Source organism: Sparus aurata, chromosome 8 (genome assembly GCF_900880675.1).
Source record: "Sparus aurata chromosome 8, fSpaAur1.1, whole genome shotgun sequence".
NCBI lineage: Eukaryota > Metazoa > Chordata > Actinopteri > Spariformes > Sparidae > Sparus > Sparus aurata.
In genome coordinates this window covers 25,785,577-25,800,606 of record NC_044194.1, presented here as the reverse complement: position 1 = coordinate 25,800,606, position 15,030 = coordinate 25,785,577, and the positions used below count along the sequence as shown (strand labels likewise).

Sequence of the window (15,030 nt, the reverse complement as noted above, 5' to 3'; positions counted from 1 at the left end):
AATTAAAGTAATGTCATCCATACACTTTGTTTATGTTCTGAGACCTGCCATCAATATGGACGATCTCGAGTCTCAGTATGTTCTCATGAACATATGGCTCAATTGTGAAATCAGATGAGAGTATTCATGGCAAGCTGTTGGACAAATCTTGAAGGGAATCCATGAAATGCTTTAACATAAACTGAATTCATAAAATGTGGTGGTTGAAAATGTTTTGTTTTGTCAGAGACACAGAGAAGAAATAGCTTTCAAAAAATTTGTTTAAGAGGTTATGATCTGCAGATTGTCGAGGACATGGAGGTTAGAATGAAAAAGGTTTGCACTGTCAGAAAGCCCTGATCCTGTGCATGACCTCTTACTGTGCTGCTTGGCCATTTTTCAACCATGCAGAGCACTGATTTCACCTGAACACACAGAGAAAATGTTTGTAAAAATATCTATTACAAAAGAGGACGGTAGAGATAGAGAGAGGTGTATATTATTGTCTATATAACTTTTGAGATTTTTGATGTATCAGTTGCAGAGAAATATGGTCAGAAAAAGCTGAATTCAAATTTGATGTATTGATTTCTGGATTGTGGTTGCCCATTGTTTTTTATGATATGATGTTCACAGAGAATGTACCCATTAAGAAAAACATAGATCATCATTGTCTTTCTATCAAGCAGATACAAATGATTGAATAATAGGCAACAGCAACTCCCTACATATTTAACTCTTGGGTATTGTGTATAAGTCATTAAATGGTCACTGGAAACAAAGCTTCCCTTATAAGTCCTCTGTGGACCTTTAGGTTTTCATATCACGGTGACCAAACTGTTGTTCTGTTTACAGGTCACGAATCATGGAACAAACACATGTCAGCGCAACAACTAACACATGAAAGTAAGGAAATCAGATTTACAAATAAGAGTTTATTCTACAACATCCTTAAAACATAACTTTACCAACAGTCAGTTCAGTTCTCAGTGTGAGCAGATGATAACAAAACCATGAATTGCTAAAAATGAATGGATTTGATAAAGACATAAAATGTTAACAAAGAAACCCACTAAAACAGAATGTCTGAATCAGCAGCAGTTAAAAAAAGGTTTAATACTGATTACATATCCGATTTAAAGAATGAACATTATAGACCAATATCCTGCAATTTACACTACTTAAAATTAGTTTGTTATATTTGGATATTTAAATTTTTCACTTGATTGTTTAATCTGTGACATATTGGAAATGTCATATTCTGTTTTGTGAATTTTTTTGGCCCCCCAAAATAACGCAACACTGTTAATTTCACTTTTATTGCATATCCATGCATATGCAGATATGCACCCATATCCCAAAATCCCCAACTAATTTTATCTAGTGCACATGTGAGTTTATACATGGACTCTAATATTTGCCTTTACGCAGTAGCTATTAAATCCACATTATGGATGATTATTAATATATCTTTGGGTGTTAAAATTCTGTTAAAGTACCAACAGTCATCCTGAGATAGTGTCACAGTCAAAAATATTGTGATATTTCAGAATATCAAGATATAAATTGGGTATCACGACCTATCCTTAACATTTAATATTAAGGCCATGTGATTTTTATCAAATAGATAAAGTTCTGTATGATTGACCCTCTTACATGTTGTAATACACCTGTGACGGACCTCCAGTCCATAACAGCTGTACTGTCTCTTTAATAAACCCGGAAGTGGTTCGCCTCCTCTGTGTTCACTGGTCGCAGGTTCCAAACAGACAGCTGAGCTCCCTCCCGGCGATGATATCCCACCCTGTAATCTGGGCTTTTCGCAGCAGTGTGAGGTGCTGGCGACACCGGACTGTCCTAAAAGTGGCTCTCGGGTTCTCGGACGTCAGCGTTTGGCGCCGGTACTCGACCCCAGTCCGCGGTAGTGTCACGAGCATGGAGGAGATACTGGCGAGGGTCGTTGCACCTTTACCCACATACGAGACGAGAGACAAATCCCCCCCTCCTCCCGAGTCCAACAGCTTGGACTTTATGCACTTCTACAACAGTCTGAACAAGGAGGACAAACTCGGTGTCCTGACGAGGCTGTCTCAGGACTTCGGAGTGGACCACAAAGGCGTCTCGGAGCTCGCCGCGAAGCTGTTGGACACTCAGCTCCGAGACTTGGCGACCATTTTGCAAGTTGAAGACAGGCTGCGGTACAGCTTGACACCCCGATACAAACAGTTGCTTAACCACATTAGCAGAGTCGAGGGAGGAGTGAAGTTTCTGGTGGACCTCCGAGCCGACGTGCTTGAAATAATCTCAACCAAAGCTAGCGAGAGCCCACATATCAGGGTAAAAAAACGTTTGTTTACATTTTCTACGGGTGCTCGCATGGGTCAAACAGTGCCGTTCGCGTTTAGGCGTTTGCCACTGTTGTCTGAGTAGCTGAATGTTTGGATATTGTGTGTGTGTGTGTGGTGTGTGATTTAACTGCATTAGCAGTGTAGCTGCTCACATAACTAACACTGAGGCACACAGAGGCATTAACTGCCCCCCTTTGCTTTGCCCCCATCACATGGCTCACATTTCATCACATCTTGAGTGGCTGTTACCTTTGCCCCAGTTTACCCCATGCCTAGCTTAATGAACTAAAATAGATTTTTAAAGTTCCTAATATCTGCAGGCTCATCTGCAAATCATTCTAAGATATGAGGAATTTTAATAATCTATTTTAGTTGCTTGGAGCTCATTTTCAGGTCTTCCTTAAGATAAACTGTTGTGTTAAAATAGACCCTGTGACAATATTGCACTCCATACACGAAAGGGCTGGGGCTACTCTGCTGCAGCAACCAGGTGAAAGAGCAGAATATGAATCGGGCATGTAACGAGTGTTTTGAAGACAAAGTGAACATAAGATTGAAAGAAAAGGCAGCCGGATTAAAAAACCAAAACGTTTGCATTTTCCATCGCACAGACGTGGCTCCTGGAGTCTCATTTACTTTATTGCGCTGTCATTCATGTTCGGTCAAATCGAGTTACAGTTTTCAATGCAGTTCAGCGCTAGAGCGTAGGAGTCTCTGTGCAAACCTCGGAATAAGCGCTGATTATTTTTTGGATAGAGAGCCTGCTGTCTTATTATTTCTGTACAATTAATTTGTATGAGTATTCAAATGAGCACTGTGTGTTATTAGCGCCTGTGACCTTTCTTTTAAATCAGGTTTCGGAGGCAGACGCAGAGTGCATAATGAACCGTAGATGACTGATATTAAAACTTGCTCACCCATTTCTCGGGCTTCTTCGTTTTTACAGGCTAGCATTTCCCGCTACTGTCTTCACAGGTGCATCCCCTAAACAAAGGTCACTAGGTGCATGTTCAGCTAGTCCTTTTTTTCCAACCAGTGATTTTATATTTATGTACTTGTAATATATGCGCAACAGAAGGCAGTTAAATGTGTGACACCTTATGTTTTATTTTGCGCTGCAACTAGCGATTGTTTTCGTAATTGTGACATTTTCAAACCCATCTGAAGTGGCTGCACGAGCCAGACTGAGCGCCAAAGAGTGTAAATAAAGGCGGTGCTTCAGGAGACTGGGGCTGCATGTTTCATGTTTTGTTTTTTGTTAAGAACAAGTCGCCATCTACTTCAGTTGTTTATGAAAATGCTGCAACACTGTTTTGTCGATGAAGCTCCAGAAATGTTTAACAGACTACGAAACTTCACCTGACTTTCCATCGGCGCGCGGATGAACAGGGAATGACTGAATTTTCATTTTAGGGGGAAATTATCCTTTTTGCTGAAGTCTATGCTTGTTAACCATCAGTCTGGTTTGTACTCCTCATGTTGGCTTTATGTCTACGTTGGAGTCAGGATGCGTCCCGTCACGCCTCTTTTGGTTCAGCATTTATGAAATCAAGAAGTTACAGAAGCTTGCAGGCTATATATAGACCGTACTCTGATTTTCAAAGAACCTGACAGCACTATCGCCAGACGACTAAGAGCCTCTTCTCTCCTGCTCAAAATCTATTTTATTCCTGCCGAGAGGTGGTTCAGATGCATTTAATCCCAATAACAGAGGCCCACTGAGACCTTTTGTAGCTTACAAAGGTCTAAGCTACCTATGGAGTGTTGACCACCTTGGTCTTAGCGGCGCACAGCAATCTTTTCTTGTTGTTATTGCCAGGATTGATTGCGCTAAGAATGGGAAAAGGTCGTTTTTTTTTGTTTTTTTTACTACAGGTGTTGAGCACACATGCATGGCAGAGGATATTCAAAAGGAACACTGAAACGTGGAGGGGGGGGGGGGAGGTTGAATTTCTAAAATGACTAAAGCAATGGAAGTTTGGATTTCACAGTGCTGTAGCTACTGCATTTCTCGGAGGAGTGTCACTTTAAATTCGATGCTAGATTTGTCTCTCTTTGTTGGATAATTGATTTTTGATGTTCCTTCTCACTCTGTCTACCTCCGGGCCTTTCATTCTTGTTTCTTGTTCGCCTGTCCATAAACTGAGTGGATAAAAGATGTAAAGACAAGTCAGAGATGTCATTTTGGCCGCTTTGGATTTTACAAAGTATCAGTGTGCCTCCCTCCTCCTCCCTCCCACAGATGGACTTTCCAGGCTCGCCAGTGGCATTAAGCCGACTGGACTAAAGGTTCTGGCAACAATCACGGAGATTGACCTGTCGACACTTGAGCAGTGTGGTCATCAGCCTTGGATAGACATTTCGTTCTTTCCAGGCACTGCGGTCTCCATATAATCACATTGTAGCTCAATGTATCAGCTGCAACATCAGCGCCTTGCCACACCGGCACAATGTCAAAAAGTGTTGCTTCATTTTCTTTCCAATGGAGTGCAGGATTTTCTTCTTTTCCCGTCCTTCAACTCCCTCCTAACCTCAGGCTTCGAATGCAAGTCCCATTTCAAAAGACTTCATCTTCTGCCGGGTCAATGGCAACACATCTCAGTTTGGCCTTCCCTTTGTGTGAGTAAGAATTGGCTACCTAGGGCAGCAGCTGCACTCTCAGGGGTTGTTGATGTGCTGCCATTTTTTTTTTCTTCGTCTTCTCCCCCAACAGAAATGTAGGGGCTGGGATTATCGGCCATCGTAGATTATTCCACCTCAGGCGGGCGGTTTGCGAAGTGAACATGTGCAGCATACAAACACTGCCGCATGCGAAGTTCTGCTGAACTTTTTCTTTCTCCGAGGCTTACTTTTGATTCGCTCCCCGCTCAACAGAATCTTCCAGCGTGAAACCTCTCAACCGTAGAGCTGAATAATGCAGCGCCTGATGCATATGTGTGAGGGAGAATTCCAAGTTTTGTCAGTTTTGGTTTGCTCGCGGAGAACTTCAGCGGGTGGCTTTTGTACCGCGACTCTGTTTGAGCTTGTTTGTATTAGCCGTTATTATGACTGACAAGCGGGCATTAAAGTAAGCCCGAAGTGAAGCCACCCCACGGAGCAGCCAATATAAGTGGTATTTGTGTGTCTGCGCATGTGCTCCGCCTGCGCTTCCTTTTGTGTGTTTGCAGGAGATTTGCTTTAAATGAGGTCTGACCTTTTTGCGGGAGGACAAGCCTGCTTTGAAATGGCAAATTGTTTATTGAAGTGCCACGTCTACACCCATCGCAGGTTCAAACGAATCTCTACACGTAATGTGAAAACATTCAGACGGCACACAGATATCCAGGGGACCGTGCACAGTGTGTGAGATACCGATATGGAATATTTTTATAACCCACGGAAAAGCTCAGGCAACTTCGCTGTCAGTCAGCGAGGCAGCGCTTGTGTGGTGACTCAATAAAGGAGGTCGTGAGGCTTTGCGTTCATCCTGTTCTTATGTAGTCATATGAAAGCTGCAGTGTCCAGTTAATGCATTAGATTAGTTTGTTCTTTATAAAATCCCAATAAAATGACCAACATGCTTCCATGGCCCCAGTAAGTAGCCATTTCTTGCAGGAGTTTCCCCCATACCAGTGTTTTATTCATATCATATATCGTTCCTTCTTTTATTTTCCCCACAGACTGGCTGCCAAGAGGCAGAATGTGGCGTATTTTCTATTATCGGTTGGATGTGGATGTAAATTCTAAACTCTCACCTTTTGTTTCTCTCCAAGGACCTGAACGGCACTTTGAAGAGTTTGCTTTCTGAGTGGTTCTCTGTAGGCCTGCTCCATCTGGAGAGAATCACCTGGCAGTCCCCCTGCGAGATCCTGCAGAAAATCAGCCAGTAAGGGCATTTATTCATGCTCCCTCACATCTGTGTTTTTTTTCCTCTACCTCTCTCTCTCGCTCTCATTTCATCAGATTTTCTTTTCTTGCATACAAATGATGCAGCACTGTATGAAAATTGAATGGAACTTGAGCCTGTAACCACAATCTTGAAGGCACACATCTGAACCCTGTATACTAAACAACGATACAAGGTTATGTTAGATTTAAAGCAGAAACATACAACGTTTCAACTTTCTCCCCCCCCCCCCCCCCCCCCCCCCCCCCCGTGTTTTCCTGTGTTGTTACCGCTGCTGCAAAGGAAGCCAGTAGCCAGACTACTACCTGCAAACTGGCTACAGTCCAAAGCGAAGAGAAAACAGTGGGAATCCCAATGTGACTCAGAGCGCAACACTAGGTTGATGAAGAAGTTGGCAGGTTTTGTTACGTCCCGGTCTAGTAGAAAGCTTGCCAGGTTTTAACCGTCTCATGCTCCTGGTGGTAGAGGGGAACGCATATCAGTGAGGGAACAGACTCCGACACAACACCGGCACTCCCCGTTGAGTGAATGCCCGCCTGTTATCTCTTGTTTTAGCTCGGTTTCTATCGCTCTACCTCTTCGCCTTCTTTGCCTCCTCCATCGGCGCGGCTTTTTTCCTTTTGGAGCGTAGAGTTTTCAGTTTTCCAGTTCTTTTACCATTGATGGGGATAGCGACCGGGGAATACAATGTCTCTTTCTGTTTTGGTTGGCCAATGGCTGAGGTCGTTTCTGCGTGCCGTAATTCAACCGTACTTTTTTTTTTTTTGAAAAATGGAGCCCAGTGGCGAACAGGATAGTAGCGTGAAAGCAAGTTTTTTCAGAATGATGAGTCAAAGCAAAGAAGTTGTCTAATGCCGGTTAAAATGTGGAATTTAGCAAGACTCTTATTATGCTCAATCTAACTATAGCTTCACGCTGCCATCCGCAGTTTAAGCACGCTGTCATCCATGCAGCATATATCTACAACAAATTTCAGAGGTTGCTTGTTTTAAAACAAGTTAGCTTGACACATTAAAATGTCATCCATAGATGGCGTTTAAACCAGCTCCTGAAGCTAACGTTCGCTGAATTAGCTAGCAAGCTACAGCTAATAAAATCGGACAGTTGGGAGAAAAATGGGATGTAAATGAGACTTTGCCTTTGTCTCCTCTGTGTGAAGTTAAGGACTCGGAGTTAAGCTGCCCTTGTCCTGACTTTTAACTGTACGTGAGTCTCAAGTTAATGTAGCTGAGGAGGTGGAGCAACAGTAACGATGGGGGCGGGGCTTAGAAAAGGGTTAATTTAAAAACTGAAAGAGTAACTCTAGGACCCTCTTCCAGGTACGAGGCGGTGCACCCCGTGAGGAACTGGACCGACCTGAAGCGCAGAGTGGGGCCGTACCGCCGCTGTTATGCCTTCACCCACGCCGCCATGCCGGGAGAACCCCTGGTTGTGCTACATGTTGCCCTCACTGAAGACATCTCCGATAACATTCAGGTTAGAAGCAATAGCTGCAGGCTGTTGTGATGGTTTGTCTCACTTTAACACACCACGGAGGATAGTTAAACATCTGGGATTTACTATTTTGTTCCTTCCCTCAGATGACAAATGGATTATTGCTGTGTGAGAAACAATACAGAGGCCTTTAAACTGCATATCCCCGCAGGAGTAACCTCCACACCGCTGACTTATTTCTCTTGGCATTTACAGTGAGGAGAAGGTGTTTTTGACAACACTGAAACATTCCACGGTGTGAAATAGTGCAGCATTATCCACAGTCTTGCCTCAGCAGCTCTTGAAATACCTACACGAGACTCCTGCTTTGGCTCCAGCTATGAAGCTGAGAGGAAAGGGCTTGTATCTGGATGAGTGGCGTGGAATTTGTCTGTGACACAACGAAATGTGTGTTTTTCCTCTCAGAGCATCGTCCGTGAGTTTGCCTCACTCCACTCCGAGGAGGATGTCAACAAGGTAAATGCAGCCATCTTCTACTCCATCTCCTCCACCCAGGCCGGTCTGCAAGGGGTGGAGCTGGGAAACTACCTCATCAAGAGGGTGGTGCGAGAACTACAGGTGAGTGCCGTGGGATGGGGGATGAAGTGTAGCACATCTGTCAGCAAAAAGTTGGTCGAAGGACCGTGCATGGTCTTTTAAGCGTCGCATCCAGAAATGCAATTTACATTTATTTTGTTTTGTTATTATTTGTTGTGGGAGCTGGAGAAATGATCACATCTTCATCTTTTGTAGAATGAGAGCTGCAGTATTCTTGGTTTCAAACAGTTTCGAAAGTCTTCTGTACCTACATGCAAAGCGCAAAGCACTACTTATACGCCTGAAAACACATTCCACGTGACCGTTTTATCGGGATTCTTATCGAGACACTGTCTGCAGAAGTTTTTGCCTCTCTTTTCCATCGTTGTACTTTCAATGACCGTTTATCTTTCTAAAAATAGCATCCATTCCATCAATGTACAAACTCAAAATGCTCCACAGTATCAAAAAAACACAATCCAAGTGAACATTTACAGACGATGCTACGTACAGCGATAAGACCCAGTTTGGAGGTGAGCGTGGGCGTCTGCGTCACTATAGACCAAAACGCACATTTGATGAAAAGGTGTTATTGATAATATACAGCCAGTGACGAAACAAAAAGATAAACAAAACAATAATTTTGGACCCAACAAAATAATTAAAGATTTTGATTAGTGAACACATTTATTATTATGGTTTTAAGGAAAAGAGACTCTTTTGTCCTGCACCTTTCTACAAGCTTCTGCAGATGTATTATTTAAAAAAATAAGATTTGTCCACATAAAAATGTGATCAGTGTGCCATTTAAGAAATACCTTTGGTAGCTGTCAGTGTCCGTGTATAGAGTTTGTATATGGGGTTGTTATGGTGGCTTAAAGTGACACTGTCGCTTGCTATATTTTAAATAATTTTGACTTTAAACTCAAGTCAAGTTTATTTTATCCATATACCCCAAAATCACATTGTGTGATTGAAATACCAAAGGTCTTGAATAAACAAATATTCTGGTCATTTTCTTGCTTATTAAACTGTTTTGAAATTGGAGTCAACGGCATTTTAAAGAACTGTCATAGAAAAGTTATTTGAATTCCACTAAAGCTTTGGCCTGGGTAAATCTGAGGTCAGGCATTCTGTAAGGTCACAGAGGAGGCAAGGTTATGTAAACTTCTGTTTTCTAAAATACCACTAAGTACCCAGTCATATCAGTGAAGCTATAAAACCACCCTGTGGCATTATAGCGAGATAAGAACACCTCATGTTGAGGCAATGCAGGACACAGATACAGCTGTAGCTCCTCAGCTCCTCTTCTATGGTGTATGTGCAAAAAGTTTGTCTCCTACCCAAACAAGATGTTTCCCTCATCATAACTCATGTGCAGACTTCAGTTATACGAGGCTATATAGTAGCCTTCAGGTGTGGCACAGCGGCATCCCTTACAGAAATATGTGAAGATTTCTGTTTGATCACTGTTCAAAAATTCCTTGTTAAAATTCTTTTTGCCTCAGTGCTGAATCATAAATCTCCTGCGTGAACTTGTAGTACATGTAAATGTGAGCTGAGGCTCGAGTGTGAATGTATTTGCTCAATGCACACACATAATCAGAGCAGTAGCCACTAGACGGGCAATAATCCAAACTCATCCATCCCTCTCAATAAGCGCAGAAGAACCCTTCATGCTGGGCCACTCGTCTAGCACTTGTTAATAATTGGAACGTTGAATGGAGCACTCTACCCAACAGATGGGAGCACTTTATAGTGCATCCTCATACAAATAAGGGTTTTTTGAAGCTTTCAGCTTCTTCCACTTTAGTTATTCGAACAACAGGACTGTTGACATGACTTTTCACTTACGGACGTTTTTATAAATGGCAACAATACAGTTCATTGAGCTCAACAGATACTGTTTTGTGTTTTTCACTTAAGCATTAGTGTGATTTGTGTCAAAGGTTGAAAAGTCGGTTATATGGCACTACATTGTAAAAGCCTCACAGATGGGGGGTGTTGTCTTCATCAAGAGGTCTGCCAACTTTGTATACCGGCTTCTTTGCTGTCTTTCTAATGCCAAGAAAATCTTAGGAAAAAAAAGTATGCCACTTTTTAAAGGGTCTGTTTACTTACAAAGCACAGAGGTGTTACTACAGATCATGTTTCAACATTATTATTACCACATAACCTACATAATACCCCGAAAATACAGAAACACTCTACTTTTACTTCAGGGAATACATGTAAAATGTCAAAGAAAATGCTCTAAGAATGTATTGTATTGTATCGCCATTCTCTGACATTGAATAGCATCCTCTATTCATAATCGTACTCTGCAGGCTAATAATTACAGGAATGATAGATGCACAGATCCACAGCTCTTTATTAATATTTTACATCTGTTTACTACACATAAAATCATGTGCATAGGGTGTGTGTAATTCAACTGCCCCGAGACACGCTGAATTATTTGAATAACATGCAAGTAAACAGAAACTGGGGGTAGCGTGCGGTTAACAGATGTGCAACCTTTTGGCAGCTAACAATCAGACAGCGAACTTCGCTTAGTTTTAGCAGCTGCCTCTGTGAACGCAGGAAAACACTGGCTCGTATATCCTACAGTACAGCATAAATTGTGCAAATGCATCAGAGCTTTCATTTTTTTTACATTTTTTCTGGCAACAAAAGAAATATGGTGAAATGCTTACTGAAACAGATTGTCTATTTGAAAACACTGTAAAAAAAAACAATAAAAAAAACAGATCAAATGAATTGCAAACATTTATATAATTAGCATAAAGTTAACTTCAGCTCCAGCTTCTAGAGCAGATTCTCAAGCCGGGGCCAAGATTTCCATGAAACTAATGCCAAAAAGTCAGATTCTGGTCTTCTCTCAGTTGGGACTGCGCATGTAATTGCTGCATTTTGTGCTTTGTAGGGGAGTAGAAAGTACTGTTTGGAAATGTAACTACCCTTACTGGACGCTTTCATCCAAACCACCCCATGTGTGCAATTATTTTTTTATGATCCTGGTGGGAATCGAACCCTTGACCCCTACAGTGCAAGTTCAGCGCCCCGAGGCTCCTCGAAACTAAATCGCGGTTGAATTCTGCACCAGCCCCGGCTTTCTGACCGGGCTCCATGTTACTTAAAGGTGAAGAGAGGAGCTACGCAGCCGCAGAGGGATCGCTGAGATGATGGATAGATGATAGAGTGGAAAAGAAAAGGTCACCGTCGTGATTTAAGGTGAAGGCAGGAGGTCTTGCTTGTCTTTGTAGATTGGACCCTAGAGCATAGTTCTGGCACGGCTCCTTCCTTTCCTCTATATCCTCCCCCCCCCCCTTCCCTTTTCACCTTTCCTACCCCCTCTGTCCTTATTTCCACTCCCTTCTTTTCTTTGGTAGCCCTGTCCACTCTCAACATAGGGAGCACCTAGTGTAGACAAAGTCGAGGTTGGAGTGGGAAAACATGGAGCCGGACGTGGAAAGTGAGAAGGCTGAATTTTTGAAGCGGGAGGGCGAAATCGAGGAGAAATGCGGGGAAAACAATGTTGCAGAGCGAGGCACGCGGACAGCAGTGCGTCCCTCCAGGGGTTGTCTGACACTTCCACTTTCCTCCGTTCCTCCGTTCGCTCCTCTTCTTGCCACATCTCTCCGTCACTTATCAACCCATACGGCGGAGCGCGAAGCTGGGCCGAGATGAGGGGGAGGATTTTGGCGAAGAGGAGAGATTAGTGGGGTGGAAGAAAACCTATGAGATGGGTGGGTGGCTGTTTTGTGCGTGTGTGTGTGTGTGTGTGTGAGTGAGTGTGAGGTCGAGAAGAGACATGGGGAGAGGCGGGTGAGAGAAGAGGACGGGTATTAAAGGTGAGAGTGCGGGGGACTGAGGAGGAGGAGGAGGACAGAATAAGAGGGAGGGAAGGATCATCCATCTCCATCAGCGGGGCAGGATCGTGAAGCGATGGAGTTGATTTGTAATGCCGTCTCTGTCTGAGGAGTTGAAGGCCAGAGCAGCAGCCTGTGCGCAAACCAGCAAAAATAAAAAGTGTTGTTTTGTGTTTTGATACCGAGGTTGAGTGTTTATCCGCCTTATTCCCACTGTCGAGAAGCTGCTACCCTTTTGCATTCTGGTCGGGATCAAATCCCTGCCGCCTCTCATCTGTGTTTCTTTACATGTTTGCTCTGTTTCCTCAGCCCCGGCTCCTCCTAAATTTTGTTCTCGTCAAGCCGGGTAAAGCAGGCTGAGGCAGTTCTGCGCTGAGGTGTTTCTTTACGCATGTAAATGATTCTTCAAATTCTTTCAACATGCGGGATATAAAAAAAAAAAAAGAAACCTTTGTTAAACCCATGATGACGGGTGTTTTTCCAGACATTGCTGCACACCCCAGGTCTTTATTTCTGTATTTAGGGTATAGGGTAACGTACACTAGTCTATATGTATACTGTATGTATATACTAGACTGAGAAGGACTGCTCAGTGAGACTGAGTGAGGTTGAAGGCTGGTGTGAAAAGATGAGTTTTGAGTTTACTCATGAAAGAATAAACGCAGACCGGCAATTTTCCTGTCAAGCTCATGACCTCCGAGCGAGCATTGTCACACTTGTGCTCCCGTTCTTCTTCTGTTGTCTGACTGATCTCTTCACATAAAAACATAGTCTTCACCTGCACTCGCTTCAGACCTATCTTCAGTTTTAGACCCGTCAAAAAGACCCCCCAGTATCCATAAAAGCTGTGCAGTATATCCCAGACACTCAGGCTGTTACTGTTGTGTAAGCAAACATCCGTATTGGTGACACGTCACCTGCTGTTGTCGGCTACCTGCACACAGTCTTTCACACGTCAGGTCTCAAAAGACCCTAAACACATTTTGGGGAAAACATTACAAAAACAAGGAGCTTAAACAGTTTGTGCGTTTTGACCCCAGAAAAAGAGACGGAGTGTTTCTAAAGACAGTACAGTATGTGTTGAAGGGTTAAAGGTGTTGTTGATAACAATCAGCCACTAAATGTGGCATTCCTTCTCCCCCCTACCACTGCATTCATGTTCAACACCGCTGTTGTTCAAATCATCTTCCCCCTCAAGCGGTATCCAGCTGCTGCAATACCTAGCCTTGCTAATGCTTACCCCTAAAGTTTACCCCTTCCATGCTAGCTAGTCAAAGTTAACCTTACAGTATGCTGGGTGTGTATGGTAGAACTGAGCCATTTTTACGTTGTTTTTTTCCCCCACAGACTGGCAACTATCAAGACGTTGATGCTATCAGAATTCATACACAGAAAAACAAAACAATCATATTTATGTTGATTTGTCAACATAAAGATGTTACCAATTTGACCTTTAACTCGCTCTCCCTCTCGCTCTCTTCATGTCTTCCAGAGCGAGTTCCCTCACATGTCCCAGTTCTCCAGCCTGTCTCCGATCCCGGGCTTCTCCTCCTGGCTCCAAGGTCTGCTCAGCCAGTACAGGAAGGAGGGCCGGGGCTCTGACCTCCTCTCCGAGCAGGAGTGGAAGGAGGTGGAACAGGCCACCGACTCAGCCCCGGGGACCCCGGCCACCGAGGCCCTCCGCAAGCTGATCGGCACCAGCGAGTGGATGCACTCTGAGCGGCTGTCCCGAGTCCTCGAGCCGGCCCTGATGCGTCTCTGCGCCTGGTACCTATACGGGGAGAAGAGACGTGGCTACGCTCTGAATCCAGTGGCCAACTTCCACCTGCAAAACGGCGCCACCATGTGGCGGGTCAACTGGCACGCAGACACCAGCCCCAGGGGTGTGGCAAACTCCTGCGGCATCATGGTGAACTATCGCTACTTCCTGAACGAGACATCTAAGAACAGTGCTCTGTACCTGCAGAATAAGGTCATCACGGCGTCGGAGCAGGTGCTTGGACTGGTGTCCCAATTTCAGAAGAACAGCAAATTGTGAGAAAGGGACGAGGATGCACCCGCAGACGTGTTACATGGCAGTTGATGTCAATAATATATTGACTTATGATCTGTATTTTGTTTAATTTGTTTTTAATGTTTGACACGTTCATCAAAAAAAAAAAAAACTGCCTCTGGAGCTCCAATTGACAGACTGATTTTGCTGATTTTGTTTTTGAATTAAAATAGGAACATTTGGCACATGACGCGTCTCATCCCATCTTCTGTTTGTAGTGCGTAGGTTAGGCTTTTTGCCTCATTGGGTTTCTGGTTGAAGCTGTTTGATACTGTGTAAGTGCTTCCAACGCTGAGAGACTGGAGCTAATGAAGCACGAGGCATCTATCAATGCTTTACCGTGTTCCTGGATCACAGTGTGTGTAATGGTGAGGCGGCGGCGACGAGGGAGTGCAGCTACTGGAATAAATGATGTTTTAGATTCTTTCATTTGGGCTGAACTGTCTCACTGCGAACACGTTGAAGGAGGGGAGAATATTGGATTGTGCCTGTCTTTTTTCCCCCCTCTACACCTGCTGTTACCCTGACTCCCTCTAAAGCTCGATACACAAAGGCATGACATCATGGGCTGGAAATGTTATTCAATATTAAATAACTCTAAACAAAAGTGGAATTATTTCTGCTGTGTATCATCGCCGCTCATATTTTACAGCCCACTGTGCTCACTCTGATCCGCTGGGCTGGACCCTCCTGGTGCCTCCATTCAGGTGATTTAGACAAAAAAAAAAAAAAAATCACACACACACACACACACACACACACACACAAAATCAACCTCTCCAGAGAGCCATCGCTGATGTTCTAACTGCTCTGTACAGGTGCCAAGCAGGGCTCATATCAGCCCACACCCCCATTGTTGTGAAATAATATATCACAGCAAGT

The 15,030-nt window shown here is 43.7% G+C and overlaps 1 protein-coding gene across 1 annotated transcript; it reads left to right on the top strand.

The window, feature by feature from the left end:
• The first annotated feature begins 1,692 nt into the window (after nucleotides 1–1,692).
• Nucleotides 1,693–14,755, top strand: mlycd (malonyl-CoA decarboxylase). The gene is made up of 5 exons (XM_030427059.1): nucleotides 1,693–2,316; nucleotides 6,080–6,192; nucleotides 7,533–7,689; nucleotides 8,113–8,265; nucleotides 13,588–14,755. Exons 1-5 carry the CDS (start codon nucleotides 1,771–1,773, stop codon nucleotides 14,131–14,133), a joined length of 1,515 nt encoding a protein of 504 aa, XP_030282919.1. The 5' UTR covers nucleotides 1,693–1,770; the 3' UTR covers nucleotides 14,134–14,755.
• The last annotated feature ends 275 nt before the right edge of the window (nucleotides 14,756–15,030 follow it).

What these genes read in the sequence shown, in the direction of transcription:
- mlycd (XM_030427059.1), top strand. Translation starts at nt 1,771, where the DNA reads ATGATATCCCACCCTGTAATCTGGGCTTTTCGCAGCAGTGTGAGGTGC. An exon ending in ACATCTCCGATAACATTCAG is followed by an intron (nt 7,690 to 8,112) that starts GTTAGAAGCAAT and finishes TTTTCCTCTCAG; the next exon opens with AGCATCGTCCGTGAGTTTGC. An exon ending in GGGTGGTGCGAGAACTACAG is followed by an intron (nt 8,266 to 13,587) that starts GTGAGTGCCGTG and finishes CATGTCTTCCAG; the next exon opens with AGCGAGTTCCCTCACATGTC.